The sequence below is a fragment of the Macrotis lagotis genome, chromosome 3 (assembly GCF_037893015.1).
Source record: "Macrotis lagotis isolate mMagLag1 chromosome 3, bilby.v1.9.chrom.fasta, whole genome shotgun sequence".
Taxonomy (NCBI): Eukaryota; Metazoa; Chordata; class Mammalia; order Peramelemorphia; family Peramelidae; genus Macrotis; species Macrotis lagotis.
The window spans coordinates 273699842-273724188 of record NC_133660.1 but is presented as its reverse complement, the minus strand read 5'-3'; the positions used below and the strand labels follow the sequence as shown (position 1 = coordinate 273724188).

The 24347-nt window shown below is 56.1% G+C and overlaps 2 protein-coding genes across 9 annotated transcripts in view; one reads left to right on the top strand and one right to left on the bottom strand.

The window, feature by feature from the left end:
- The window catches only part of LOC141518565 (USP6 N-terminal-like protein), a 29907-nt gene extending 19762 nt beyond the window's left edge, over positions 1-10145 (bottom strand). The window contains exon 1 of one of the 2 annotated variants that reach the window (XM_074230697.1): positions 10068-10145. The gene's annotated coding sequence lies outside the window, so the exon portion shown is untranslated. The remainder of the gene's footprint in view (positions 1-10067) is intronic. The other variant, XM_074230695.1, reaches the window with a different exon arrangement.
- Positions 10146-10774: 629 nt separating this feature from the next.
- Positions 10775-23628, top strand: RNH1 (ribonuclease/angiogenin inhibitor 1). Of its 7 annotated transcripts, XM_074230690.1 has the most exons (11): positions 12115-12213; positions 13906-14106; positions 20095-20200; positions 20346-20516; positions 20670-20840; positions 21211-21381; positions 21709-21879; positions 22006-22176; positions 22351-22521; positions 23050-23220; positions 23307-23628. In XM_074230690.1, exons 3-11 carry the CDS (start codon positions 20115-20117, stop codon positions 23392-23394), a joined length of 1371 nt encoding a protein of 456 aa, XP_074086791.1. In that variant the 5' UTR covers positions 12115-12213; positions 13906-14106; positions 20095-20114; the 3' UTR covers positions 23395-23628. The 7 variants fall into 7 exon arrangements, with proteins under 7 accessions (XP_074086789.1, XP_074086792.1, XP_074086793.1 ...); XM_074230688.1 differs by lacking the exons at positions 12115-12213; positions 13906-14106 and adding an exon at positions 10775-10939; XM_074230691.1 differs by lacking the exons at positions 12115-12213; positions 13906-14106 and adding an exon at positions 11229-11305.
- Positions 23629-24347: the final 719 nt, after the last annotated feature.

Genomic DNA, 24347 nt, shown 5'->3' with positions numbered 1-24347 from the left:
TTAGCAGTCACTGGGTCCCCTCTCCAGGTAATCCTCTACCCTCCTAACTTTGTTCCCAAGGAGGAATGACCCTTCCTAGCCTCTCACTACTGGGGATCCGTCTCAGTGGTACTGTCATGGAAGACTTCACCTTCCATTACCAGAAGGATCTTCAGACAAAGGCCTGATTTCCAAGGCGAGGGAGTGAAATGGGTCCTGAAGCAGCCCCTGGCCCAGGGAGGTGGTCGGTGGGGATGGATTGGTTGATCAGTTGGCAAAGCTGCAAATATCTTTAAAGCACCTACTGCAATGCATTGTCCAAGGTCTGATGCATAATAGGTGCTTCCTAGGTGGGCCTTGACTACCTGCCTGACCTATTTTTGGTACTCTACAGTGCAGATGTGGGCCTTCCCTGTGAGAGTATAGACTCTCTTTGTGGACATGCTCATAGAGAAGTCAATATGGGGAAACCCATCAAAGAAAACCCCCAAATACTGTAGAGGACATGGGTAGGCTCAATGAAGCTTCCTTGGGAGGGAAGCTGGAGCCCAATCTCAAAGGTAGAGATTGGGGAAGGCAACTTGAGCAAAAGGGCCAGGTAGGGATGAGAAGCAGCAAGCTCTTCAGTCAGGAGCGTGGAGCCTGGTGGCAGGATGGAGCCAACTGGAGAGTCAGGCAACAGCCAAGCGGGGACCCCCCCCCCAACAACGAGACTGTGGCTGGAGGGGCCCTCGAGGAGTAGGTAGGGCAGTTGACTACAATCTGGACAGAACTTTTCTGACCTGTAAGGTCTTTGAGGTGATGGTGGTGGGCATCCCCTGACCCTCACACCCAGGGCTATGTAGCCTTGACATGGAGGCAACAAGGTGAGGGGAGCTGGCAGTCGGGGCTGGCCCAAAGCAGGCTAATCCAGAGGCAGGGGGAGGGATGGGAAGGAGCAAACTTCAGAGGCTGCAGAGTTGTCAGGGAGGATGAGGAAGGAGAAAGGGGCTTTGTGGCCTGTACAGGGAAAAAGGTAGGGGAGGAAAATGGAGGGGAAGCAGCCAGGGGAGTCAGCTTCTTTCCAGAATCTGTCAGGGAGAGGAGATGCCCGATAGGTAGCTGCTGATATGGGAGAGGGATGTTCTAGACCTCTCCAGAGACAACTAGTATGCCAGGGCCCCCCTTTTCCAGTAACCCCCCATTCTATGCCAGCAGGCCCCCTCCAGTGTCAGGAGCCCCTCCTTTGGTGCCAGTGAATCCCTTCCATGCCAGAGGCTCTCCTCTCAGAGGCATGCTCAGCAGGGCAAAGGGGCCTGAATGAATCCAAAAGGGGACAGATGAGTGCTGGGGGGGGGGGGATGTGGATCAAGGGCTCTGCCATCACCTCCTCAGGCAGAAACTCCATAAAATGAGCAATGAAATGTTTCAGTTTCTACTTTTTTGAAAGGTGGGTAGGGGAGGGTAGCTGCATTTAGGGCCCCTGGCACAGGAAGGGCTGAGCTCCAGACTCCTCTTTACCCCTTACAGCCTATCTGCCTGCTCAGGTGAAAGACCCAGGAGGGAGTGGGGTGAGACTGATGGAGGGGCCTCTCTTCACCCTCTGCCACAGCTCCAGGCCTGAAGCCACATGCAACCTTCCAGGGCTGTGGGAGGACAGGGAAACTCCATGGGTAGCACAGCTCTGAACTGGAGCCCATCCATAGCAGCAGCTGAGGTGGGGGGATGGGGGGCCGGGGTGTGTGACAGGAATGAACACCAAGTGGGGACCAGATGGAGGGAATAGAGTGGGGCCCTTGGAGTAAGACTAGCCAGTACCAGCCAGTCCTTGGCTTTTCTGTTAGCTTTATCGCCTGCCTCTATGTCAATAGGGCGCTCAGGGAAGATTGGCAACACTGATGTGAAGGCCACCTTTGGTGGCCCCCTTTTGTGGCTCCAAGAAGCAGCAGCCACAGTCCACTAAAAACCTGCTAATAAAATAGGCAGATAGGGCTGCCCTAGGGGAGGGGTCTCAAACCCACTGGTGATTTAGCAGGGTGTGAAGACAGGTGAGGACATATGCTGGGGGCTTAGAGCTTGGTCAGATATGGTAGATGCCACAGTAGATGCCCCACTGCATCCTGGCCATCCCCAGTTGTCCTGACTTTTGTCCTGCCTCTGAACTTGGCTGCCTCACTCCAATCCAATGGAGGGAGGGCTCTGAATGACTGGAAAGGACCTGTTGCCCCAACTGTTGACTTCCGAGGTCATTTCTCCACCCTGTGCCTTAGTTTCCATCTCTGTCAAACAAAGACAATGCCAGCTCTGCAGCCTTCAGAGAATCAAGATGAGGACTTCCCTACCCTGGGGCCCCTTCAGAGGATGCCCCAATTCTCACTCATGGTTTGAATCTTCAGGAGATGAAGACCTCAACACTCCTAAAGCTACTGAGCCCCTGCCAGGTGCTTATCCTTGGTCCCACAAGGAACCCAAAGCACAAGGAGTTACTGAGATGAGACCAGAGCTCAGGGACCCCATCCCCCTGGAGAGCACTCAGCCTCAGAGGGCACTGACACTCACCCCACCTTCAGCAGCTTGGCCAGGCAGGTTACCCCACCAGTCTTCTGCCTTAGCTCCAAGCTGTTTCCTGGTGGGGTCAGAAGCTCCCACTGCTAAAAAAGCACACTGTCCAGTGAGGGTGAGACAGAAAAGAGAGGGTCTTCTCTCTGTCCCTCCCCCACTCCCCCAGGTAAAGTGCCCTCTCAAGGGCTTGCTGCCAAGGGTCCAATCTCCAGAGTCATTTCAAGAACATCTCCAGGCCTCAGAGATAAGAGGATGGGGGGGGGGGGGGTTGTGCCCTTCCTTTGCATCTCAATGACTCCCTTGTCATTTTATCAGCTGACTGGGGAAAAGTCAACTGATCCAATCTGTCCTGATTCCTTCCTTTCCATGCTCTGGTCCCAAGCTGGATCTGGGCCAGGCTGAGGGCCCTCTGGGAGGGCCCCCTGGCACCCTCCTGTGCAGTCCCCAATTTGTGACTCTGCTAAGCAAGCCTGAATGTGTGGTGATTGCCAGTGACCCTTCTCTGTCAGCCAAAGGAAAGAGAATGGGAGCCCAGGGCAAAGTGGGGAGCCAGACCCTCTGGGGAGAGGGCTAAGGGAAGGGGACAAGTTTCTTCAGGGCCCGTGGGCCAGGAATAGGAAAGGGCTGAAGGGGCAGAGCAGAAAGTGGGGAGGGGATGCAGGTGCCAGGGAAAAGCACAATACCTACTGGTTTATTATATAGAATTCTAGGCTTCCTGCCCATCCTTCTCACAACTATCTTTACAGGATGGTCTGCCCTGGGCGCCATGCCTCCCTGTGGCAAAGCAGCTAACTCTTGCCCACAGCCCAGGAAACCCAAGAAAAGCAGGCGACGTTGGAAGGAGAGAAGACGCAGGGGGACAGCTGGGAGGGCCTCTGTGGGCAAGGTGGGGGAGGGGGGGATCAGCCCTGCCCTACTTGGCTCCAGTGGGCAGAACCAGGGCGATTATTGGAAGGTCCACAGAGGTTGCCTTAGATCTGACATGGGGTACAGTCACCGAGGCACCTTGGCACATAAAAGGGGGGGTCCCTGGTTGAAGGAGGACATTCTCGGTCAGGTCCAAGTCCAGCAGTGCCCCGGCAGGAGCTTAGTACTAAGCAGTTGATATGGAGGCTTCGGCCAGAAGTGCCAGTTGGGAGACCTGTTCCAGGGAGCCGCCCATCCCGAGACCCGGGCAGCTTCTGGGCAGATGTGGACAATCCCAAGCCTTGCACCCTGCACAGAGGTTCCTGCCAGTTCTAGAGCCCTGACTGGGCCTGACACAAGATTTCCCCTTTCCCACACGGAAAGCCGCCTCCCAGGCCAGTCTATATCTGAATTCACACTGATGCCTCAGAACGTGGAGAGCCTGGGCCAGAAGCCAATTGAGGCAGGATGTAAGAAGAGGAAGATGAGGAAGAAGCAGAGAAGAGGAATAGGAAGAGGAGGGAGAGAAGTAGGAGAGGAAGGAGAGGATAAGGGGGAGGACTGCAGCTGGTCTCCCTTTGCCCCTGCTGAGAGACATCAGGTGTTCCAAGGGTCATCTCCTTGGGGCCATCCCCAGGCCTGGACCCCAGGACCCCAGGCAGAACCCAACAAGGCAGAATCATTGATTACATCTGACCTCCAGACTCTGTGAGACTCATCCAGAGTCTCAGTGCTTCACAAAGACACTATTCAAAGAATTTCCTAATTGCTCTAATTGGAAGGGTAGGGGGCTCTTACCCTTACTCTAGGACCCTGGACCCTGGAAAATGAAAACAATTGAACTGAGGGATAGCAAAGGTCCCTTCCAGTACAAGAACTGCACTCATCCCATTTTACCCATGTGTCAATGGAGGCTCAGGAGCACTGGAGGGGGGGTGTCTTTCCCTGGGCTTTGACAGAACCATTGGCCACCCAAGAACCCAACTTCCTCCCCAAGACCCTCTCCATTCTTCCGTAAAGGCAGGTTCATACACAGAAGGGATATTTCTAAGGCTTGGCAGACAAAAGAGCTGAGTTAAAGAATTCTTATCCAGACAAGAATCGGAGTGAGATCCTGGGACAAACCGAACCAATACAGCAAAATTAAGAAGGAAAGCCCTCACTGGGGGGAGAAAGACCATTACATGAAAGAAGCCTGGGAGTCATCCTCCAATGGAAAATTGAACAAAAGACATAAGCAGTTTTTAGAAGAGATGCAAATGATCCTCAGCCTCTTGGGAAAATGCCCCAAGCCACAAAGATGCAAATGAAAATAACTGAGACTTTATGGGCACAAGATCAAAGGTACTGGATAGTCTTGTAGAAGGGGCTGGAGGAAGACACAGACTCAATACATAGTTGGTGGAGCTGTAAAATACTATGTCCACTTGGATTCACAGCTTGGAATCACTTAAGAAAAATGTTCTTGTTCTCTGCCCTAGTGGTCCCTGCATGGGACCTATACCCTAAGGTCAAAGATGGTTCTAGAGGCCTCACACAGATGAAAGTATGCAAGCAGCCTTGTGGGGAGCAGTAAAGACCTGGAAATGGCCCCACTGATAGGGGAATGGCTGACAAAACTGGAATATGTGGTCGTCACGGAATATCATTGTGCCATAAGAAATGATCAATGCAAGGAATGTGGAGAAACACGGAGAGACACACAGAAACTGAAAGACACTCAATGGACAGTCTTAATTCCAGAGTCCTCTTATTAGAGACATGGTGGACCACGGGTGAGGAAGGAGGCGTATGCTTATCAAATACAGGAGGAGGACTGATGTATTCATCTTAATTGTATTTTTTAAAAAAACACAGTAGGGTTTTCTGGGGGATGGGGAAATGGCAGCATCAGTCCCAATAGGTAGAGAGCTGCCACTCCTGGTTCTCTTCGAATGAAGTTGTCTTAGGAAAGGTCAGTGGCCAGGGAGATATCTTAACAGATGCAGCTTCTCTTGGACCAGATTGGGGTGCCACATCACATTGGAAGGAGTCAGGAAGGCCCGAGTTCAAATCCAGCCTCAGTTACTTACGTGGCCCTGGGCAAGTCATTTATAGTTCTCTGCCTGTTTCCTTACCTGTAAAATGGGCCTGCCTCCTTTGTTGATAAAAAGATTTGTTTACAGATGCTATGTAAAAGCTAGCTGTGACAGGGAAGGCACAACTTCATCCCCACCCGCCGGCACTGAGGGCACGAAGGGCTTCCAATAGCCTCCTCCCCTCCCATTGTCCTTTCTGCTCCCAGGCTCCAGGCACAGCCCAGCTCTGACTGGGTCACTCCTTGATCCAAAGCCCTCCATGGCTTTCCCTGCCTGAAGAACCCCAGATACTGGCAGAGCTCTGCATAGAGGCTCAGAGGCTCTTGAGGATGACCTGTGGGAACAGTCTCACCTCCTTGGACCTCTGAGAGTGAAGAGAGTCCTGCTACTTCCCCAAATTCTGAAATCTGCTCCCATTTTTCTCTCTACATGGCAGGGCCTTTTTTTGTCTTCTTAGCTGGCCTTCAAGGCCTAGATGCAATGGCACCTTCTCTCTGGGGCTTTCCTTCACAACTCCTCCTTCCCCTACCCTCCCTGGGCCCCAGACCTTTATGAGAGGTGGCATCATGGAGGTGGGTAGGGTGGTAAAAAGGCCTAAGTCCTTAGGACTGGCTTCCTCTTTCAGAGTTGGGCCCCTGTGAGCCCCAGAGCATCTTTCTCTCTCTCTCCTCCCCTCCCCAAGCTCGGGCCGAGGCAAGGGCCTTCTTAGCATCGGGCCCTGCTCAAATTGAGAGAAGTCTCACTCCTTCCCATAAACTGCCCCTGATCTCTCCTCCCCTTCTCAGTCGAGCTCCTAGAACAAGCCCCCCCCACTTCCTGCTCCCCCTCCCTTGCAGCTGGGCTTCCGTCCTGCCCCCACACTCCACCGGGCTAAAGCTCTGGTCACCCACCTCCCCCATCCCTGGGGTCCCTTGGAAATACTCGCACTCTCCTGAGGTCCCTCAAGACGGGGTCCCGAAAACCCACCAAGGAGGGGCCCAAAGGTGGCTCTGTCACTCTGACTTTAAGCCCATCTAGCAGGTGAGGTCACTGGGGCCAGGTTTCTGCTCTGGCTTCTTTCAGGGAGGGGTCTGAGCATGACCATCTATACTGAGGCAAATGTTTCCAGCCAATGAGGCGCAGGAAAACCAGGCTTAGCTCTCCTCTGACACAGCTCCCTCTCCCCCAAGCTTCTCTCTGAGGCAGTCAAGCTTTGCTGCACGGCCTGGGCTGGGGGTGCGGGGAGGGGGAATCAAATTAGGGGAGTCTGAAGGGGCTGTCATCGGTCCAGGCTGACAGCAGCCAGAGCAGAGAGGCCCCTGGGAGTGGATCCCTCTGGCACCGGGGGGTGGGGGTGCACCCTCCAGAGGAGACCACTGAGGCAGCTCCCCAAGAAGCCTCTTAGAACAAGAAAGCCCAGTCCTTTATAGGTGGGCAAGCTGTGGCCCAAAGACAGAGAAGTGGGGGAGTGGGGCCACTCTACCCCACCAGCCAAGTCTACAGACTACTCCCCCTTTCCCCCACAGACCATGCTCATGGGCTCCCTGGGGCCCATGTCCCAGACCGGGTAGGGGAGGCTTGCAAACTCCCCATCACTCATCTATCAGTGAAGGCCAGAAATCCAGAATGGCCACATGCAAGTTTCTGAGTTGAATCGCCAAGGGTTTCCTGTGCAGTCATCGGTTCTCCCAGGCCTGCAGCCAAGCCTTCCCAGGAGCAGACCTCCACCCCCCACCAGCGGCCAGAGCTACTGCTTGCCTGGCTCTAGGCTGCTGGGTGGGATGGAGCCCTGGACCAGAGACCAGGGGTCTGCTACCCCAAGGCCCTGAGAATGGGGGTTCCTGTGGCCTAGGCAGTTTCTGTAAGCTGGTCTTTCACTTGGGGCACCCCAGGGGACCAGGGCCTGGAGACAGGGCCTGAAATCACAGTGGGTACTTTCATGTGACTTCAGTCAAGGACAACACTGAGAACCCTGAGTCTTCTTCCTCTGTCCCCCAGTCGCTGTCTTGCCTCTGCCCAGCTCTACCAACTCTCATACACCCATACTCACCCCCCCACAGACATCCCACATCCACTCATCCCCACCCACTCCCACACACCTACACCCCACCCATACTGCCCCCCACAAGAACCACACTCCCACATATACCGAAACCACTCCCACACCCACCCAAATACCTACGTATACCCCCACACAACACCCACCTATGCAGTACCCCCCCCCGCAATCACATCCCCACCCACATATACACCTTCCATTGATACACAGACCCCACCCCTACTGCCCCCACACTCCTATACCCACCCTACAACTAGACATACCCCACACTCCCACCCATATACAGCTCCTTATACCTATGCCCTGACAGAAAGACACACAGACATCCCCAACAACCCCCTAAACAGACACACAGACCCTACATCCACCCTCTCAGACTCCTATCCACTCATACAGACCCCACATTCCCATACATGCAAGCCCCCCCACCTTGTCCTACCCCTACACCCCCTCACAGACATGCATACCCCACATCTACTTCTACAAACCCCCATATAGTCCCACAATATATACACACCCAGACGGACCCCCCCTTCTCCTCTCCCCGCCAGCACACAGTGTCCAGGCACTGTGATGTAGCAGCCTTTTCCAATGAGGGCCAGAACCCTGGGCTCTCCTTGCCTTTGGGTCCCTGGTTTTCCTCCCCTTTCCTCTTTCCCAAACAACTCTTATCATGTCCCAGGGCCTGGAGAGGGGAATGAGGTGACGCCACTACTCATTCAGACATTTCCACACAGTGTTGGCATCCAGGGCTGACTGCCCGCTGTCCCAGGCCCGCTGGGGCTTCTTGCCAATATATCCCTCCCTCAGGGTGTCTGGCTCCAGGAGGAGCGGGGGTAGGGTGAAGGGAGGCCAAAGAGAGCCAGAGCTAGGCCCAGGTCTCCTCCCAGCGGCCCAAGAGAGGGAGGCCAGCATCTGGGAGCTGCGCCCTGCCAGAGGGGCCCCAGGCCAGTGACATATGCACCCAGGGGCCATGAGGCTCACGTGCCAAATCTTGCCCAGCTTCACTGCCCAGAAGTCTTCCCCTTCCCTGGAAGACTCCAGGCAGCCCCTCCCACTTTGGGACCGCTTTGTGCTTTTCTCAGATGGAGGCCCTGGCCTGGCCAGCCTTAGATGGTGGAGGCCCCCGGGCCAGCCACTCAGCCTCACCTGAAGGCTAAGAAGCTGCAGACTACCTGGCCTCTAGGAAGAACGACAATGATCACTCATTACCTAGCTGTTCTCAGATGGGGAAACTGAGGCCAACAGGCCGAGACAGCCCTAAAGAGCTCCCTTGGGCCTTACAAGGCCGGCAAGGAGGCCGGGCCAAGCCTCAGTTCTGAGTCACAGTTTGAGTCTGTTTAGAATGTGTCTTCCTGCCGCAGACCCGGCAGGAGGCTCCCCCCCCCCCCCCCTTGTTCCATCACGGTCCCTCCTGGTTCTCTAGCTCTCTCTGGGGCTGGGTTATCCCTGGGTCAGCCCCACCAGGCCTTGCCAGGACTGACCTCCAGTGGGGACGCTGTTCACCCCCCTAGGGTGGGACATTCTGGATTTGCCCTTCCTGGGATAATGAGAGAAGGGAGACTGACTTTCAGTGCAGTTAGAGAAACCGAGGCACTGGCCACCTAGTTCAGTTCTCTCATTTTACAGAGAAGGAAACTCAAGGTCCTCAGGGGAGTTGAAGTCCAACCAAGGTCTTTCAACCTGGGACCAACTGAGTCCAAACAGGCCCAGTGTCAGCAAATGCTCCCCCATAAGGACAGAAAACACCCACTGCCCTCCCCCATCTCATCTCTCCAAAGGGTTCAAGCGGGGCCCTCTCGCTAGACTGGCAGCTCCTTGAGGACTGCAGCTGAAGTCTTTCCCCTTCCCTGGATGCTGAGCCGGGTTAAGAACTTGGCGCCTCTCCGTGTTAGTGGAGGCCTAACCACTGCCCCACCCATCGCCATGCCATCCCAGAGGTGCCCAGAGGGGCCAGTCTGGGCCTGATGCTCAGGCCAGCGCTCCCCGGGGGCCATTTTACTGCCTTCTCTGCCATGTCCTGGGTCTTGTCACCAGAGCGGAGAGAGGAGAGAAGCTGGGCCCAGGGGGTGGGGGTGGGGGAAGGCGGCTGCTGCCACAGGCACCCAAGGCACAGTCTCCAGACCCGGGCCCTCCTTTCAAGAATGCGATGATGGGAAGGAAAGGGCTTGGAAAGATGGCACCGGCGCTTGCCATTTACCCAAACTTCTGGCTCTCGGAGGCCCTGCCCCCCCCCCCGCCAGGAGGCACATTTGGCCCTCCTGGAGAAGTGGGGGGTCATCTCACGGCTTGGCTCTGGGGAGGGGGAGCTCACCACCTGAACTTCAGTTGGATGCCCGGAGGGCCCTGGGTCAAGGGGTGCCCACAGGGATGGCAGAATACCAGGAGATGAGTGCGGCGGGGACCGGCAGCGGGAGCCAATGGGAAGGGGCAGCCTGGCAGGGCCCCCCCGGGCTCTGCCCCTGCCCTGGGTCCCGGCTCGCCCCACGTGGGCCCGGCCCCCCCCCGCCGGCGGGCGCCCTTACCTGCTGCGGCCCAGGCGGAGGCGGCCCAGGCGGAGGCGGCCCCGGCCGCCCAGCTCCGGAGGCTCCCGCGGAGACCGAAGAGAAGGCTCGGGGCGGCCCCGCCCCGCCCCCGCCCGCGCCGCCCCGCCCCCGCCCCCGCCGCCGCCCGCGCCGCCCCGCCCCCGCCCGCGCCGCCCCGCCCCCTCCCTCCCCCCCCGCCCGCGCTTCCCGCCGCCGCCCCCTCCCTCCCCCGCCCGCGCCTCCCGCCCCCGCCCCCTCCCTCCCCCGCCCGCGCCTCCCGCCCCCGCCTCCTCCCTCCCCCGCCCGCGCCTCCCGCCGCCCCGCCCCCTCCCTGCCCCGCCCGCGCCTCTCGCCGCCCCGCCCCCTCCCTCCCCCGCCCGCGCCGCCCCTCCCCCACCGCCGCCCGCGCCTCCCGCCGCCCCGCCCCCTCCCTGCCCCGCCCGCGCCTCCCGCCGCCCCTCCCCCACCGCCGCCGCCCGCGCCTCCCGCCGCCCCGCCCCCTCCCTGCCCCGCCCGCGCCTCTCGCCGCCCCGCCCCCTCCCTCCCCCGCCCGCGTCTCCCGCCGCCCCGCCCCCTCCCTGCCCCGCCCGCGCCTCCCGCCGCCCCTCCCTGCCCCGCCCGCGCCTCCCGCCGCCCCGCCGCCCCCTCCCTCCCCCGCCCGCGCCGCCCCTCCCCCGCTCGCCCCCGTTTCGCTCTCCCTCCCCGCTCCCTCCCTCCGCCCCGCCCACGACCGAGCAGCGGCGCCACCTAGGGGAAGCAGCTCCGACGGGCCGGGGCAGGGCCGGGCACATGCGCAATGGCTCCCCGCGGCCCGCCGGGAGTTGTAGTTCCCCCTCGCTGCCTCCTTGTCTCCGCCCTCCTTTCCCGCGAAGGTCAGTGGTCTTGGTGGGCAGAGGCAGAGAAGGATGACCACGGGGGAGGCCGTTTCTGGAGGGCAAAGTGCGCATTCCACGCGTAGATTAAGCGCCTGCTGAGGGGGGGCAGAGCCCTCCAAAGGTTCCCCTTGGCTCCTTGGGCAAGCCACCTGGGGGGCGGGGGCTCTGGCAGAAAGGTCTCCCGCCCGAGGGGCGGCTCAGCCTCCTGGCATGCGGGCCTGGCTGGAGGCAGCCCCCAGGACCAAGCCACGGAGGTGAGAGCAGGCCTGAAGAGCAGGGGGAGAGGAGGGCAGTGAGGCTGGCAGGAAACAAGGCCGGCCAGCAGAGAGCCACCGAGGCCGGTGGAATAGGAGAGCGTGGAAGGCAAGTGGCCTTGGCAGCAGAGGGCCCGGAGGGGGCAGGAGGCCATTTCTCTGAGATGGGAGCTTGAGCCCAGGGTGATGTTGAGGCTGAGCGCGGCTGCTTGGGGGCGCCCAGGAAGGGCAGCTGGGAAGAGAAGGGGTCCCTTGCGCAAGGGCCACGTGGAGGCGGTCTGTGCCAAGTGCGAGTTGAAGCCCCAGAGATGGAATCCAGGCCGGAGTCCGATGCAGACTCCCAGGTGCGGGCGGAGCCCGGCCTGGTCTGGGGGGGGAGCCTGGCCTGGCAGGATGCCCAGGGTAGGGCAAGGAGCCAGCGGGAACACCAGGAGGAAGCAGGGCTGCGAACAGCAAAGGGGGAAGTAACCAGGCTCACCCACAGGGACACAATGTAGCCCGCCCCGGCCCGGCTGCAGGGGCCGGGGCCCAGGCACGGACCCGGAGCCCGGAGAGGGCCCTGCACGAGGGGCCAGCAGGGTGGCGCCCAACGCCCCAGAGTCCGGTGTCTGGGGGTGGATTTGACCCGGGGACAATAGCCAGGACCAGGGCTCGATCCGCCGCGCCACCTAGGTGGCCTCAGGGTGAGGCTGGGGGCTTAGCGCCCCCCGCGCCCTCCCCAACCAAGCCAGTTCACGTGCTTGTCACCCTCGGTGGTCCGGCTCTTCGGGCGAGAACCAAGGCCCGCAGCCCAAAGTGACGGGCCCCGCCCCCCTCGCCCCGGAGGCCCCGCCCCTGGCCGCTCTGGCCCCGCCCCGAGGCTTAGTTAACGGACCCCGAAGGCCCTCGGGCCTCCTCCTCCTCCTCTTCCTCCTCCCCCCCCCCCCCGTGCCGCCGCTGCCAACGCCGCCCCCTCCCGCGGGTCTCTCGGCCCGGGACGGCCAGGACTAGAGGGAGGGAGGGAAGAGCCAGGAGGAGGTGAGTCTGCCGGGGGTCGCGCCTGGGTCCCCAGGAGGCCTCGGAGCCCGGGCCCGGGCACTCCGGGCGCCCCCATCCCCCACGGCCCCACGCGGCGCGGGGCGGGGCCCCGCGCCTCTCCACCCTTCCACGCAATGCGCCCCACGCGGCTCCCGCCCCTCCCCCTTCGGCTCCTGGCCGACCCTAGCCCCGGAGTGCCCGCGGGCGGGGGTGCCATGCTGGGGCTGCGGAGGCTGCCGCGGGGGCCGAGGTGGGGAGCCCCCTGGCAGGGCCCCCGAGGCGGGGCTCCGAAGGTAACCCCCAACTCCCTGCACTCCCCAGGGACTGTGAGAGGTGGGTCCAGGACCTTGGGGTGAGCTGGGCAAGGTTTGGGGTTCCATAAGCCTGGCACCCGGGATCAGAGGGGAGACTGCGGGGGCAAGGCCAGGGTCATGGGCACTGCCCTGGAGGAGGAAATGCAGGCCAGCTTGGAGAGGAGGGGCCTAGTGTGCAATTCAAAACTGGAGTGGGCCCAAAGGGTGACTGGGCTTCAGAGGGGGATGGGGGGATTCTTGGTCTGGGGTGACCACAGTGCAAGGCCCAGGCTAATCTTTAAGGAATCTCCCCTGCTTCTCTGCACACCCCCCGGAGGAGCTGGCAAACCTATTTTACAGCTTGGGCAATGGAGGCAAGCATTTGCAAAGTGACTCACCCAGGGCTGCCCAGTGGCCAGTCCACATCCCTTCCCCCTACCTCCCTAGCAGCCCTGCAGAACCCCCTGCAACTTTCTGAGAAAGTCGGGAGCAGCTAGGTGGTGCCAGCCCTGGAGTCAGGAGGACCTGAGTTCAATTCAGCCTGAAGTACTTCAATTACCTGGCTGTGTGGCCTTGGGCAAGTCACTTGACCCCACTGCCTTGCAAAAACAAAACTAACAAAAAAAGAAAGTTGAGTGACTGCCCGGGAGCCAGGGCCTTTTAGCCCCAGCAGTCTCCCCCTGTCATACTCAATGGCATCTGAGGCCACTTGCAGCTAGAATCGGCAGCAGAATAACCAAGACCCAGCATTTAGAGCCTACTTTGATGCTCAAAGTCCTGGAAGGCAGGCGATAAGGAAACAGAAACAGAAGTGAATTGATTTGGTCAGGGTCGCCAGCCGGTTAGTCTGTGAGATTCCGTTTCCTTCAGTCTTCCTGATTCAGGCCTGGGCTTCTCCGATATGCTAGCCTCCCTACGCAGGCAGCTGCAGGGCAGCCCCAGGGGTTGGGAAGGCCAGAGGAGCCATTTTCCTCCTTTGTGAAATGACAGGGGTAAAAGATGGCGAAGATCCCAGCTTCCCCGGCCCAGCTGGGCCCTGTGTCCAGGGTGGGGCGCAGTTCCAGGAGAGAGACAGTGGAATCTCCACCCTTTTGTACAGAGAGGCTCCCTTCTCCCTCCTTTTCTCGCCCCCAGTCCTTCTTTTTCCTCTCCTCTCCCCCTCTTGCCTGTGCTTGCTTCCCTTGCCCTCCTCTTTCCCTTCCTCCTGCTCCTGCTGGGTTCTGAAGGCCCTGGAGGAGGTCCTTGGAGACTGTGGGAGGCGCCGGGTGGGGCCCTGGGGAGGAGGAGCCATGGGCGGGTCGTTTTAGTCATGGGGCCTGAGTCAGGACCCCGGCGGGCCTAGAGCTCCGAAGCAGCTGCCTGGCTCCCTGGGCCTTCTGAGTCTCTTCTCCTTCCTCAGGTAAGCACGGGATCTGGCCAGGCCTCCTCGCCCCGTGGCATTCCTGGCCAAGAAGGAGGATGCTTTGAACTAAGTAGCCCCGGTCTGGCCTCCAACTGCGGAGGGAAAGGGTGAAGAGAGGGTGACAGCCCCCAGACCCCGCTAAGCACTGGGGCAAGGACTAGGAAGGAAGGCCTTGAACTCCAGCCCTGGGTTGGGGAAGTGAGTCTTGTCGGGGGGGGGGGGGATGCCCCAGGAAGACTGAGGATGTGTGGGGGTGGGGCTGGAAGAGGAAGGAGGGGGTGTCCACATGTGAGGGGTTCCCTCCCACTCCCTTGGCTTTCAAGGCCCATGAGGAGTTGTGGGCCTGCCGGGCTAGTGAAAACTTAGAGACTCCCAGCTGCCTGCTGTGGGTCTGGAAGAGGCCCAAGCTGGGAAATGTCCCAGGTGGCAGGCCAGGCCCGCTCCACTGCGTCTGATTCCTCAGACCTGGGCTAGCCGCCTGCTCTGGGCCAAGCCCCTACCACATGCTGGGCAGAAATGAGGCAAAAACTGGTCAGCCTCTGCCCTCAGCTGCTATGGTGGCATCCCAGGTGACAGGGAGAGCAAGTCCAAAGGCTTGGGAGCTGGATGGGCTTCTTGAATGAGGAGCAGCTCTGAGGGGAGAGGCCCAAGGCAGGGGGCTTGAGGAGGCTGCTACAGTAGAAGGGTAGAGAGAAGGGGATGGCCATGAGAGATGCTGTTCAGGGAAAGGTTGGCAGGCAACCAGATTCAAGGGAGGGCCAGGTTCAGGGACTGAAGCAGGGGCAGTTGGGGGGAGGGAGGGGGTCACTTTGCTGGTGTATCTCGTGCTTCTTACCTTGTCTTGGAGGGGAGGCTGTCAGCATTCCTGATCTGGAGCCTGGAGACCACCCTGAACTGGGGGGGGGGCTTCCTTTTTGGCCTTTGGTGGGCCTCTCTTTGCTCCTTTTTGGACAGAAACTCTCCCTTTAGCTAGAGATCTGACAGGTCAACTTCTCTTTGGATATGGTGGGAGATGTTGGTCTGTGCCCACTTTAAGCCAAACTACTTTCAAGTTTTACAGCAGTTTTTGTCAAATAGTGACATTTTGCCTCTAAAACTTGGATCTTTGGGTTTTCTCCAACATCAGATCACCCTAGATAGCTAGGTGGCCTTAGAGTTGGGAAGACACGAGTTCAAAATTGAGTTCTTCAAATCTGGACACTTCCTAACTGGAGAAGGGAATGGAAACTACTTCCGATCTTTACTCCAAAACTTGGACAGGAGGGCCTATCACCACTAGATGACTCCGGTCCGTTCCTCACATCCTCCATTGGGTTTTTTAGCCAGTGCCAGATTGTTTGAATGATGACTGTGATCAAGGAGGAAATTTAACCAACAAAGAAAATGAGGGCATTTCTATGAGTATAACATCATTTATTAATAGGGACATACAATCTATTAATAAAGGACCAGTCAATATTTGTGCCAAAGACCTGCAGCTGGTCTTCCTTCTGAAGTGTCTGCCCCATCCATCACTTGGAGCCTCCTCTGGAAATCTCAATGGGTGGATGGTCTCCTGAGAGGCCAGCTAAGAGTTCTCCACTCTTCCCTGTCTTTCAGAGGAGGCAGGCTCGGGGCTAGCTCTCAAATGTGGTTCATCATGTCCTGCTCTGACCCCCCTGAATTTAGAGTGGCCACTCAATCAAGTTCTCCCCAAACTTCATTGAGCTCAGCAAGGATTTAACTGGTAGTCCTTGGGGGAGAATCCCCTTTGAATGGGATCCAACTCAGGCTTGGGGGAACTTCATTTTCTTGGCTCTCACCCTTTAAAGACTTAAGAGGGAAAAAGTATGGCTTCTAAATGAAGAATTGATGATTATTCAAAACAACTCAACTACTGTATAATACAGTTTGACATCTGGTATGACTAGACCACCTTCCTGCACTTGAATTTTTTTTCCAAGTTCCTTGATAACCTTGACCTGAATTCTGTTGTTTTTTTCAAGCTCTATAAAAGAATGTTGGGTAGTTTGACTATTGTGGCCCTGAATGATAAGTGCATTTTTGTGGTACTGACTCAATCTATCTTAGAAATAAATTAAGATTTCTCCAGATGTTTGGATTTGTGGGAAAAGGGGTTTGGAATTGTGTTCAGAGAGTTACTGGGTTTGTCCTGGCACATTTTTTGCTATCTGGAGTCCTTTGAAATGGCCTTTCTGTTCTACCCTCTTTTGCTTGGTGACCCGGGGATCTTCCCAGCTTAGGTGCTTGCTGCCTCCTGGCCAAACCTGTCCTCCCTTGGGGACTGTCCAGTCCCCTTCCTGCTTGCTCTGGGACTGCTTTGGTTCCAAGGGTGAACAGTCCCCTGGCGGGGGTGGGGGTGGGGGGCCCAGACTGCTGATCCACTTTTTGAAATCCCCAGGGTTGCCTGAAAGTACCTGGGGGAAGTGGGGGGGGAGACTTGGGCAGCCTAGAAACCATCCAGTGAGTGGTTGATTCAGGTTCCAGTGTGGAGGCTGGGGATGGGGGCTCTCAAGTCAGCTCTAGGTTAGATGGGGCCTTCTAGGCCTTTGACCTCCAAATTACTGCCTGGATTTTGTCCTTTGGAGAATGAAAGTGTTTTGAAGGCAGGGAAAGCTCCCTTTTGTCATTGATATGCTTGCAACCCCAATAAGGGCCCTGGGCTCAGCCTATTTTTTTTTTAATATTTTATTTTTCCAAATGTGTTATAAGTGGCTTGTGAATACTTAGTCCACAGTGATTAAAATGGTTTTTTATTAAGATATCTTAAGAAAAAAGGCACACTTCTCTCAAGCTGGGGAGAGGGGCAAGGAATCCCAAAACTATTAGGTCTTTTTTTTAAAAAAAACAAAAATTTGAAATTTATTAATATGTTGTGATTTATAAGGAAATGTTACATAAAATCATTGTAAGTATTGCACTAAACATGATCTTAAACATTTAGGAAACTTATGGAACAAATAAAAAAGTAATTCAGAAGAATAGTTATACAACCCAAAAGCTTTTTGAAAAAACTCTTACAAGATGGAAACATGTTTTTCTTTTGCATCCCTGATCTTTAGTTTGACAGCTTAAATCAACTTGTCAATATCCCAGGTTATCAGTCTACTATGTTCGGACAAAAAGACCACAATGACTACATTAAGTTGTGTTTCTCCAACATTGTACTAAGATTGGTACAAGTCATGGGCCAAATAGAACCTTAGAGTTCAACTAGTCCAAGCCCATCATTGTATGTGGAACTGAAGTACAGGGAAGTCAAATGAAATGCCCAAGGTCACACAGGAAACAAATGACAATGAAATTCTGACCCTCTTTCCTATGTACACTGTGTCCCAGAGGTAAGGCTTGTGCCTTAGGATACTTAGTACTTTAGTACCTCTCACTCATATGCTAAAGAATGTTTTTGCAAATGAACTGAGGACATCTTTAACTATAAAGCTTTCTTGAAGTTTTTAAAGTAAAAATGAAAAGTTCATTATATGAAAATTATAAGTGATTCCCCCATTTTGACATATTTTGTTATCCATATCATTTCAATTTAGTACACAAAGAGCCACAAATATCTAAGTATGCATTTGTATGCACACGTGTGTATATCAGACTTGATTTTTTCTATACATGCTTCTCAATTTTAAGAGACGCAAATGATGACTTTGTGTTTTGTAATAGTTGTTTGGAAATGACAGTGTTCCTCATTACATTTATAAAAATTCATAAGGCAGTTTCCTAAACAATACAACTTTTAGAAGGTAATGCTGGAACCAAGTAATCTCAATACTACCTGGCTTTCAAGGGAATAACCTAAATTTATATTTTTATTCAATAAAAGGAGTTTTTTTATTCTAAACCAAATAAATGCAGAATTATATTTAATAGTGCAGTATCAATAAAATGACTATTAGGTCTTTTATGCAGTTTGAGAGGCTTTGTTTCTGCCAATCATTGGCTGAGGTCTCGATCTTTTTAGGTTTTGCAAGTGGCTTGCCCAATAGGTGATTATTAAGTACCTGAGGTCCTCCTGACTCCAGGGCTGGAGTTCTATCTACTCTGCCACTTAGCTGCCCTCATGGGGTCACAATCTAATTGATACATTGGTCCTCATATGTCTTCCCCTCCCTGTTCATTATACTAATGAGCAAGAACAGCTAGATCTCCTTGAGCAAGGCAAAGGAGAAGCCTCTAGGTTAATTTAGAAGTAGGTGGGGTTGGGGCGGCTAGGTGGTGCAGTGAATAGAGCACTGGCCTTGGAGTCAGGAGTACCTGGGTTCAAATCTGGTCTCAGACACTTAATAATTACTTAGCTGTGTGGCCTTGGGCAAGCCACTTAACCCCATTGCCTTGAAAAATCTTTAAAAAAAAAAAAAAGAAGAAGTAGGTGGGGCAGACTTGGCCTAATCTCAACTGTATAGGCCAACCCCAATCTTTGTAATATAAACTAATGATTCTCCCTTCACATTCTTGTGGAGCCCAAACAGCCCCATATCCCTCACATTCTACATTCATCCAGAGACATAGGTATATTTTTAAGTTCCATAATTTCCTTCCCCTCCCCCTCAGCACTATTGTATATACACATTTGTGTTCAACATTTTTAGTTATTTTCAGTATGAGGAATTAGGATTAGGGAAAGAAGTACATAAGAGAATTTAAAAAAAAATTGAATGTAGTGTTCGATTCTGAAGGGTTTTTGGGGTTTGTTTTGTTGTGTTTTTCTTCCTCTGGATGGGGATAGTATTGTCCATAGCTAGTCTCCTAGGGTTGTCCCACCTCTCTGAACTATAGAGAGGAGCTGCTTCCATCAAGGTTGTCCATCTCACAATGTTGTTGAGGTGTACACTGTTCTCTTGGTTCTGCTCCCTTCACTCTGCATCAGATCCTGTAACTCATTCCATGCTTCTCTAGAGTCCTAGCATTTATAGTGTCTTATAGAACAATAATATTTCATGGTATTCATGTACCACAACTTGTTCAGCTATTCCCCAATGAATGGGCATCCCCTCAATTTCCAATTCTTTGTCACTATAAAAAGAACTGCTATGAATATTTTGGAGGATGTGAGACTTTTCCCATTTTTTTATAATTTCTCCTGGATATGGGCCTTATATAGGAAAGTTTTATTGCTCTTTAGGCATAGTTCCATATGGCTTTTCAGAAAGGCTGGATCCTTTCCCAACTCCCCCAGCAAGGCATCAATGTCCAGTCCTCCCAAAACCTCTCCAACATTGATTGTTTTCCCTTTTCCTCATCTTAGCCAATCTGGTAGTTGTGAGGTGATACCTCATAGTTGTTTTAATTTGCATTTCTCTAATCAGTAGTGATTTGGAGCATTTTTTCATATAATTACATATAGCTTTAATTTCTTCATTTGAAGAATTGTTCATATCCTTTGACCATTGATCACTTGGGGAATGACCTGTGACCTTACAAATTTGATGCAGCTTTCTGTATATTTTAGAAATGAGATCTTTATCAGAAGTAGTTGTGAAGATTGTTTCCCAGCTTTTGCTTTCCTTCTAATTTTTCGTCACTTCTTTCAGATTAGGAGTCAAAGCCCCCAACCTTAGACTTTTATTTTCTGTTTTCATTACTTTATAACCCTGGGAGCCCCAGGAGCCCAGACGTCTGCTGACCTTTCCTGGCATCCATGCCTGAGGCTTGAGGGAAGCTGTGTACTCAGTGGACTGATTCCTGCGACTGGGAGGTGTGGGGATGGGAGGTTTGGGTCCCTTCTTGGAGACGAGGGCCACCGGTCAAGGAGAGGTGACTGCTGAGGTGTAGGAGAGTGTGGGACAGCTCCAGGCTATCCTCACTGTGTGAGCAGGCTTGGGTGGTGGAGCACCTCTTCCCCCCCCCTTGCCAGAACTTCATGCCAGGGTGCCTCCCACCTCATTGGAATTGGCCCTTGAGTCTGCATTCTGAAATAGAACCAACCCCTAGTGAGGCCTGTTGGCAGTAGAGTCCTGGCATCTTAGGTGATCAACCCTGGGCAGTGCGTCTCTCCCAACCTGGGAGGTAAGCTGAGCCCCTGGGCTTGGCTCTGGCATCAGCAGAGCAAGGTCCTTTGATTTAGGTGACCAGTCAAGCAAAGCCAGTGGGCGGGTCCTGGAGCTCAGCAGGTGGCATCTCGCATGCTGGTGCCTCATGGGACTCCCAGCCTCCTCCTTTGCCTTCATCCATCTCCAGGTGCCCTGAGCTTGCCCACCATGAGCCTGGAGATTCAGTGTGAGGACCTGAGCACCGCCCGCTGGACAGAACTCCTTCCAGCGATGCAGCAATATGGCATCATTAGGTAGGAGCGGGCCTGCCTGCCCCTTGTGCCTCTGCCTGGCTCTTGTTGGTATGACCTCTGTCCCTGCCACCCCTTCTAGGGCTGCTGCCAGGCACCCTTCCAGGTGGGGGGGTATCCCCACTCTGACCAGGCCTTCACCTTCTAGGCTCGATGACTGCGGCCTCACCGATGCCATGTGTGCCAACATTGGCTCTGTGCTCCAGGCCAACTCATCACTGACAGAACTCAGCCTGCCCAATAATGAGCTGAAGGATGAGGGGGTCCAGCTAGTCCTGAGGGGCCTGCAGAGCCCCACCTGCAAGATACAGAAGCTCAGGTGAGTCCCAAGAACCCCCGATGTGGAAGAGAGGCCAGGGGCAAGGAGCCTTTTGTCACTGCTGCCAGCCCGGAGATGATCTCAAGTGGGTTTGGTTGGGTGCTTTGACTGAGCTGGGGGCACTGGCACCATTCCTCTCCCTGTCTCTGCCAGTCTGCAGAACTGCAGCATCACAGGAGCTGGCTGTGAACTGATCCCAACCCTGCTCCGGACCAAGTCCACCCTGACGGACCTACAGCTGAGCGACAACCACCTGGGGGATGAGGGCATGAAACTGCTGTGTGAGGGCCTGCTGGACCCCAAGTGCAGCCTGGAGAGGCTGGAGTGAGTCCAGGGGCTCCCTGCGGGCAGGCCATAGGGGCTGGAGGTTCAGCCTTGGTCAGTTCTCTGGGACCTTGTTTGAGTTTCCTTGACAAAGATCCTGGGCTGGGCTGCCATTTCCTTCTCCAGCTCATTTGACAGATGAGGAAACCAAGGCAGACTGGGGTCACCCAGCTAGGAAGTGTCTGAAGCCAGACTTGAACTTGGGTCCTCCCAACTCCAGGTCTGGCATTCTATCACTGGGTTGCCCCAGGAGGCATTTGGGACAATTTCTGTAGGGATGGAGAAATGCAGGGTAGGCAACTGGGAGAGGCTGGCCCATCTCTGGAGGTGGGGGTCCCCGGGGGACTCACCACCCCTCCTGTCCCGGCAGGCTGGAGTACTGTGAGTTCACCTCGGCCAGCTGTGCAGCTCTGTCGTCCGTGCTCAAGGCCAAGGGCTCCCTCCAGGAGCTGACCCTGAACAACAATGAGCTGGGTGAGGAGGGCGTGGTTCTGCTCTGCCAGGGGCTCATGGACCCCAACTGCCAACTGCAGGTCTTGAAGTGAGTGCTCCCTCAGTCACCTGGTCCTCATCTGCCGGGTTAGGGTCAGCCCTAGGGGCGGAGGTGGGCAGGGTTTCCTCTCACCTTTGCCAGGTTCCACTGGCCCTCGAGCCTCCTCTAGGTCCCCTAGGGATGCCCTGCCATCCTCAGCCTTAGCAGTAGGCACTCTCGTTAGCACCACTGGACGTCAAGGGACCGCAGCCAGAAAGGGTCTGAGGCAGGACTCGAACCCAGGTCTTCCTACCCCTAAACCTAGCACAGCAGGCGAGTGGGGCTCCCAGCTGGGGTACAATTCCTTTCCATTGGCACTGTCTCTTTCCGCCCCAGGATAGAGGGCTGTGGAGTCACCCCCGCCAACTGCAAGGACCTCAGCACCATCCTGCAGACCAAGGAATCGCTGCAGGAGCTGTGCTTGGGAGAAAACAAGGTCGGTGACATGGGCTTAGCTGCACTGTGCCAGGGGATCCTAAACCCAGCCTGCAAGCTGAAGACCCTATGGTGAGGGAACGCCAAGAGCTGCCCCTGCAGCCCAGGGCTGGCAGGGAGTCAGTGGGTGTGGTAGGGCAGGGGCTCCCAAGCAGCCAGCCCAGCTCTGACAGACCACCTGGCCCTCTGTCCCTGCAGGCTCTGGGAGTGCGACATCACCGCTGAGGGCTGCAGGGTCCTGGCCCAGGTCCTGAAGAGCAAACCCTGCCTGAAGAAGCTGAGTCTGATCTGCAACCAGCTGGGAGACGAAGGGGCAGAGCTGCTGTGCCAGGCACTGCTGGACCCCAGCTGCCAACTGGAGGAGCTGTGGTGAGTGCTTCCCCTGCCCCGGGTGTCCCTGCAGCCCCAGGGCCTGGCTGGTCAGTGAATGCCACCCCTCCCCCCACCCTGGGGTGCTGGTCCCCATCCCCCAAGCAGCCCTAGGGTGGCGCCCCGCCCCGGCGGCCCCACGGCCCCAGCACTCAGCGAGCCCTTTGCCACCAGGCTCAGGACGTGCGGCTTCACGGTGGCCAGCTGCTCCAGTTTCAGCAGCGTCCTGGAGAAGAACCGGAGCCTGAGGGAGCTGCAGCTCAGCACCAATGCCCTGGAGGATGCTGGCATTGAGCAGATGAGCAAGGGCCTCCTGCATCCTGACTGCCCCATCCAGAGTCTCTGGTGAGGAGGGGGAGGGGGTAGGGAGAGAGAGAAGCCCAGGGTCCCCCAAACTTCCTGGGACCAAGTCCTTAGGAAATATGCCCGTGGGCAGCTGAGTGGCATGTGGATAGAGCACGGGCCCTGGAATCAGGAGGACCAAGTTCAAATCTGACCTCAGACACTTCACAGTTACATATCTATCTGTATAACTTTGGGCAAGCCACTTAACCCCATTGCCTTACAAAACACAAAACTAAAAGGAAACCTGCCCATGCTAGGCTCGAGTTCAAATCTGGCCTCAGACACTTCCCAGCTGAATGACCACAGGTCAGACTAGAGTCGGACACGATGGCTGGAGGGTCAGAGCAACTCGGCAGCCACAGAGGGAGGAAGGGATGGTGCTGCAGGCAGGGGGGACAGCTCGGTCAGACGTCCAGAGAGGGGGGAATGGGAAGGCTTGTTTGGCTGAACTGGAGGGATACGGAGGGAAGTGAGGGCTGGCGGCCAGGCCCCCCCCCCCGAACCACAGCTGTGTCCCCTGCACCCCAGGCTGGGCGACTGTGAGCTCTCGGACAAGTGCTGTGGGACCTTGGCTTCTGTCCTCCTCACCAACCACACCCTGAAGGAACTGGACCTCAGCAACAACAGGATGGGTGACCCGGGCATCAGACAGCTGGCAGCCAGCCTCAAGCAGCCCGGCTGCACCTTGGAGCAGCTGGTGTGAGTGCCCGGGGTGGGGGGAGGGGCGGCAGCTGGGCCCTAGGGGTGGTGTGGTGTGAACCTCACCCTCTTCCCCCCCCCCCCAGCCTCTTTGACATCTACTGGACCGAGGAGGTGGAAAACGAGCTGAGTGCCCTGAAGGAGCTCAAGCCCAACCTGCGCATCACGTCGTGAGGAGCCAGGCCAGCGTCTTAGCCCCGGAGCCTCATCTTCCCCACCACTAAGCTTCCGCTGCCTGCCAGGGTCGGGGCCAGTGCCGGGGGACCCTCACTCGTCTAAGCTTTGGACTCTCCACTCAGCAATGGTTCTACTGGCCTCCTCGGGAGGTGCCAGGCCTCCCAATCTCATCTTTCTGCCACAAAAGCCAGAAACGTTTCCTCCTTTAATAAAAGTATCTTTTGGACCTAATCTGGCCCGCCAGCTCTTGGGCCTGTTTCCTCACCTCTACAGTCCCAGTCGCTCAGGGTGCTCACGGGGACCAAGGAGATGCTTATGAGAGGGCTCCCTCACACACCATTTTGCAGGGGGCTCAGCTTCTGAGATCCACCACTTCTTGTGGCCTGTTTCCCCCTCTAAGCTTGAGCGGTGTTTTAAGGGGTTTCCTCCCTATCGTGTCTCTCTGGGTCCCTCACACCTTATGGGGAGCCTCCCAGGGGTCCCCTTGGGAGGGTGACAACTCAGGAGGGGCTGTCCCTGCTGGCACTATGAATCATTTGAGAATAAGATGCTGGTGGGTGAGGAGGGCCACCTACAAGCATCAGGTGGCACAATGGAGGAACTTGGGCCCCTGCCCTGGGGAGGCCGGAAGCTCAAGGAAGGTCCCAGGCTTTCTGGGGTCAAGCTGAAGTGGCAGAAGGTATACCTGGTGTCTGGTGGGGTGTTGTTGGGCCAGGGGGCTAGTCAGGGTGGGGCCCTCCACAGGACCTCAGGGCCCAGGCTGAGTTCAGGGGCTCTGCTAGAGTCTTTGTGAAGGAGGGCTTTGGTCCTGCTGAGTTCCGAGTTCCCTTCGAGTCAATGCCCCCATGTTTGGAGCCCCAACTGAGGGCTGCCCAAAGTCCAAACTAGCTGGGCAACCAGAATGCCAACCCTGGGCCTCTTAGGGCAGAGGAGTAGAGGGCAGGCAATGG

Bases quoted from the DNA above. Each gene is read 5' to 3' on its own strand.
- RNH1 (XM_074230687.1), top strand. From the start codon at position 12,348: ATGCGCCCCACGCGGCTCCCGCCCCTCCCCCTTCGGCTCCTGGCCGAC. The intron at 12,547-20,094 runs GTGGGTCCAGGA...ATCCATCTCCAG, and splicing joins CTCCCCAGGGACTGTGAGAG to GTGCCCTGAGCTTGCCCACC. The intron at 22,177-22,350 runs GTGAGTGCTTCC...CTTTGCCACCAG, and splicing joins TGCCAACTGGAGGAGCTGTG to GCTCAGGACGTGCGGCTTCA.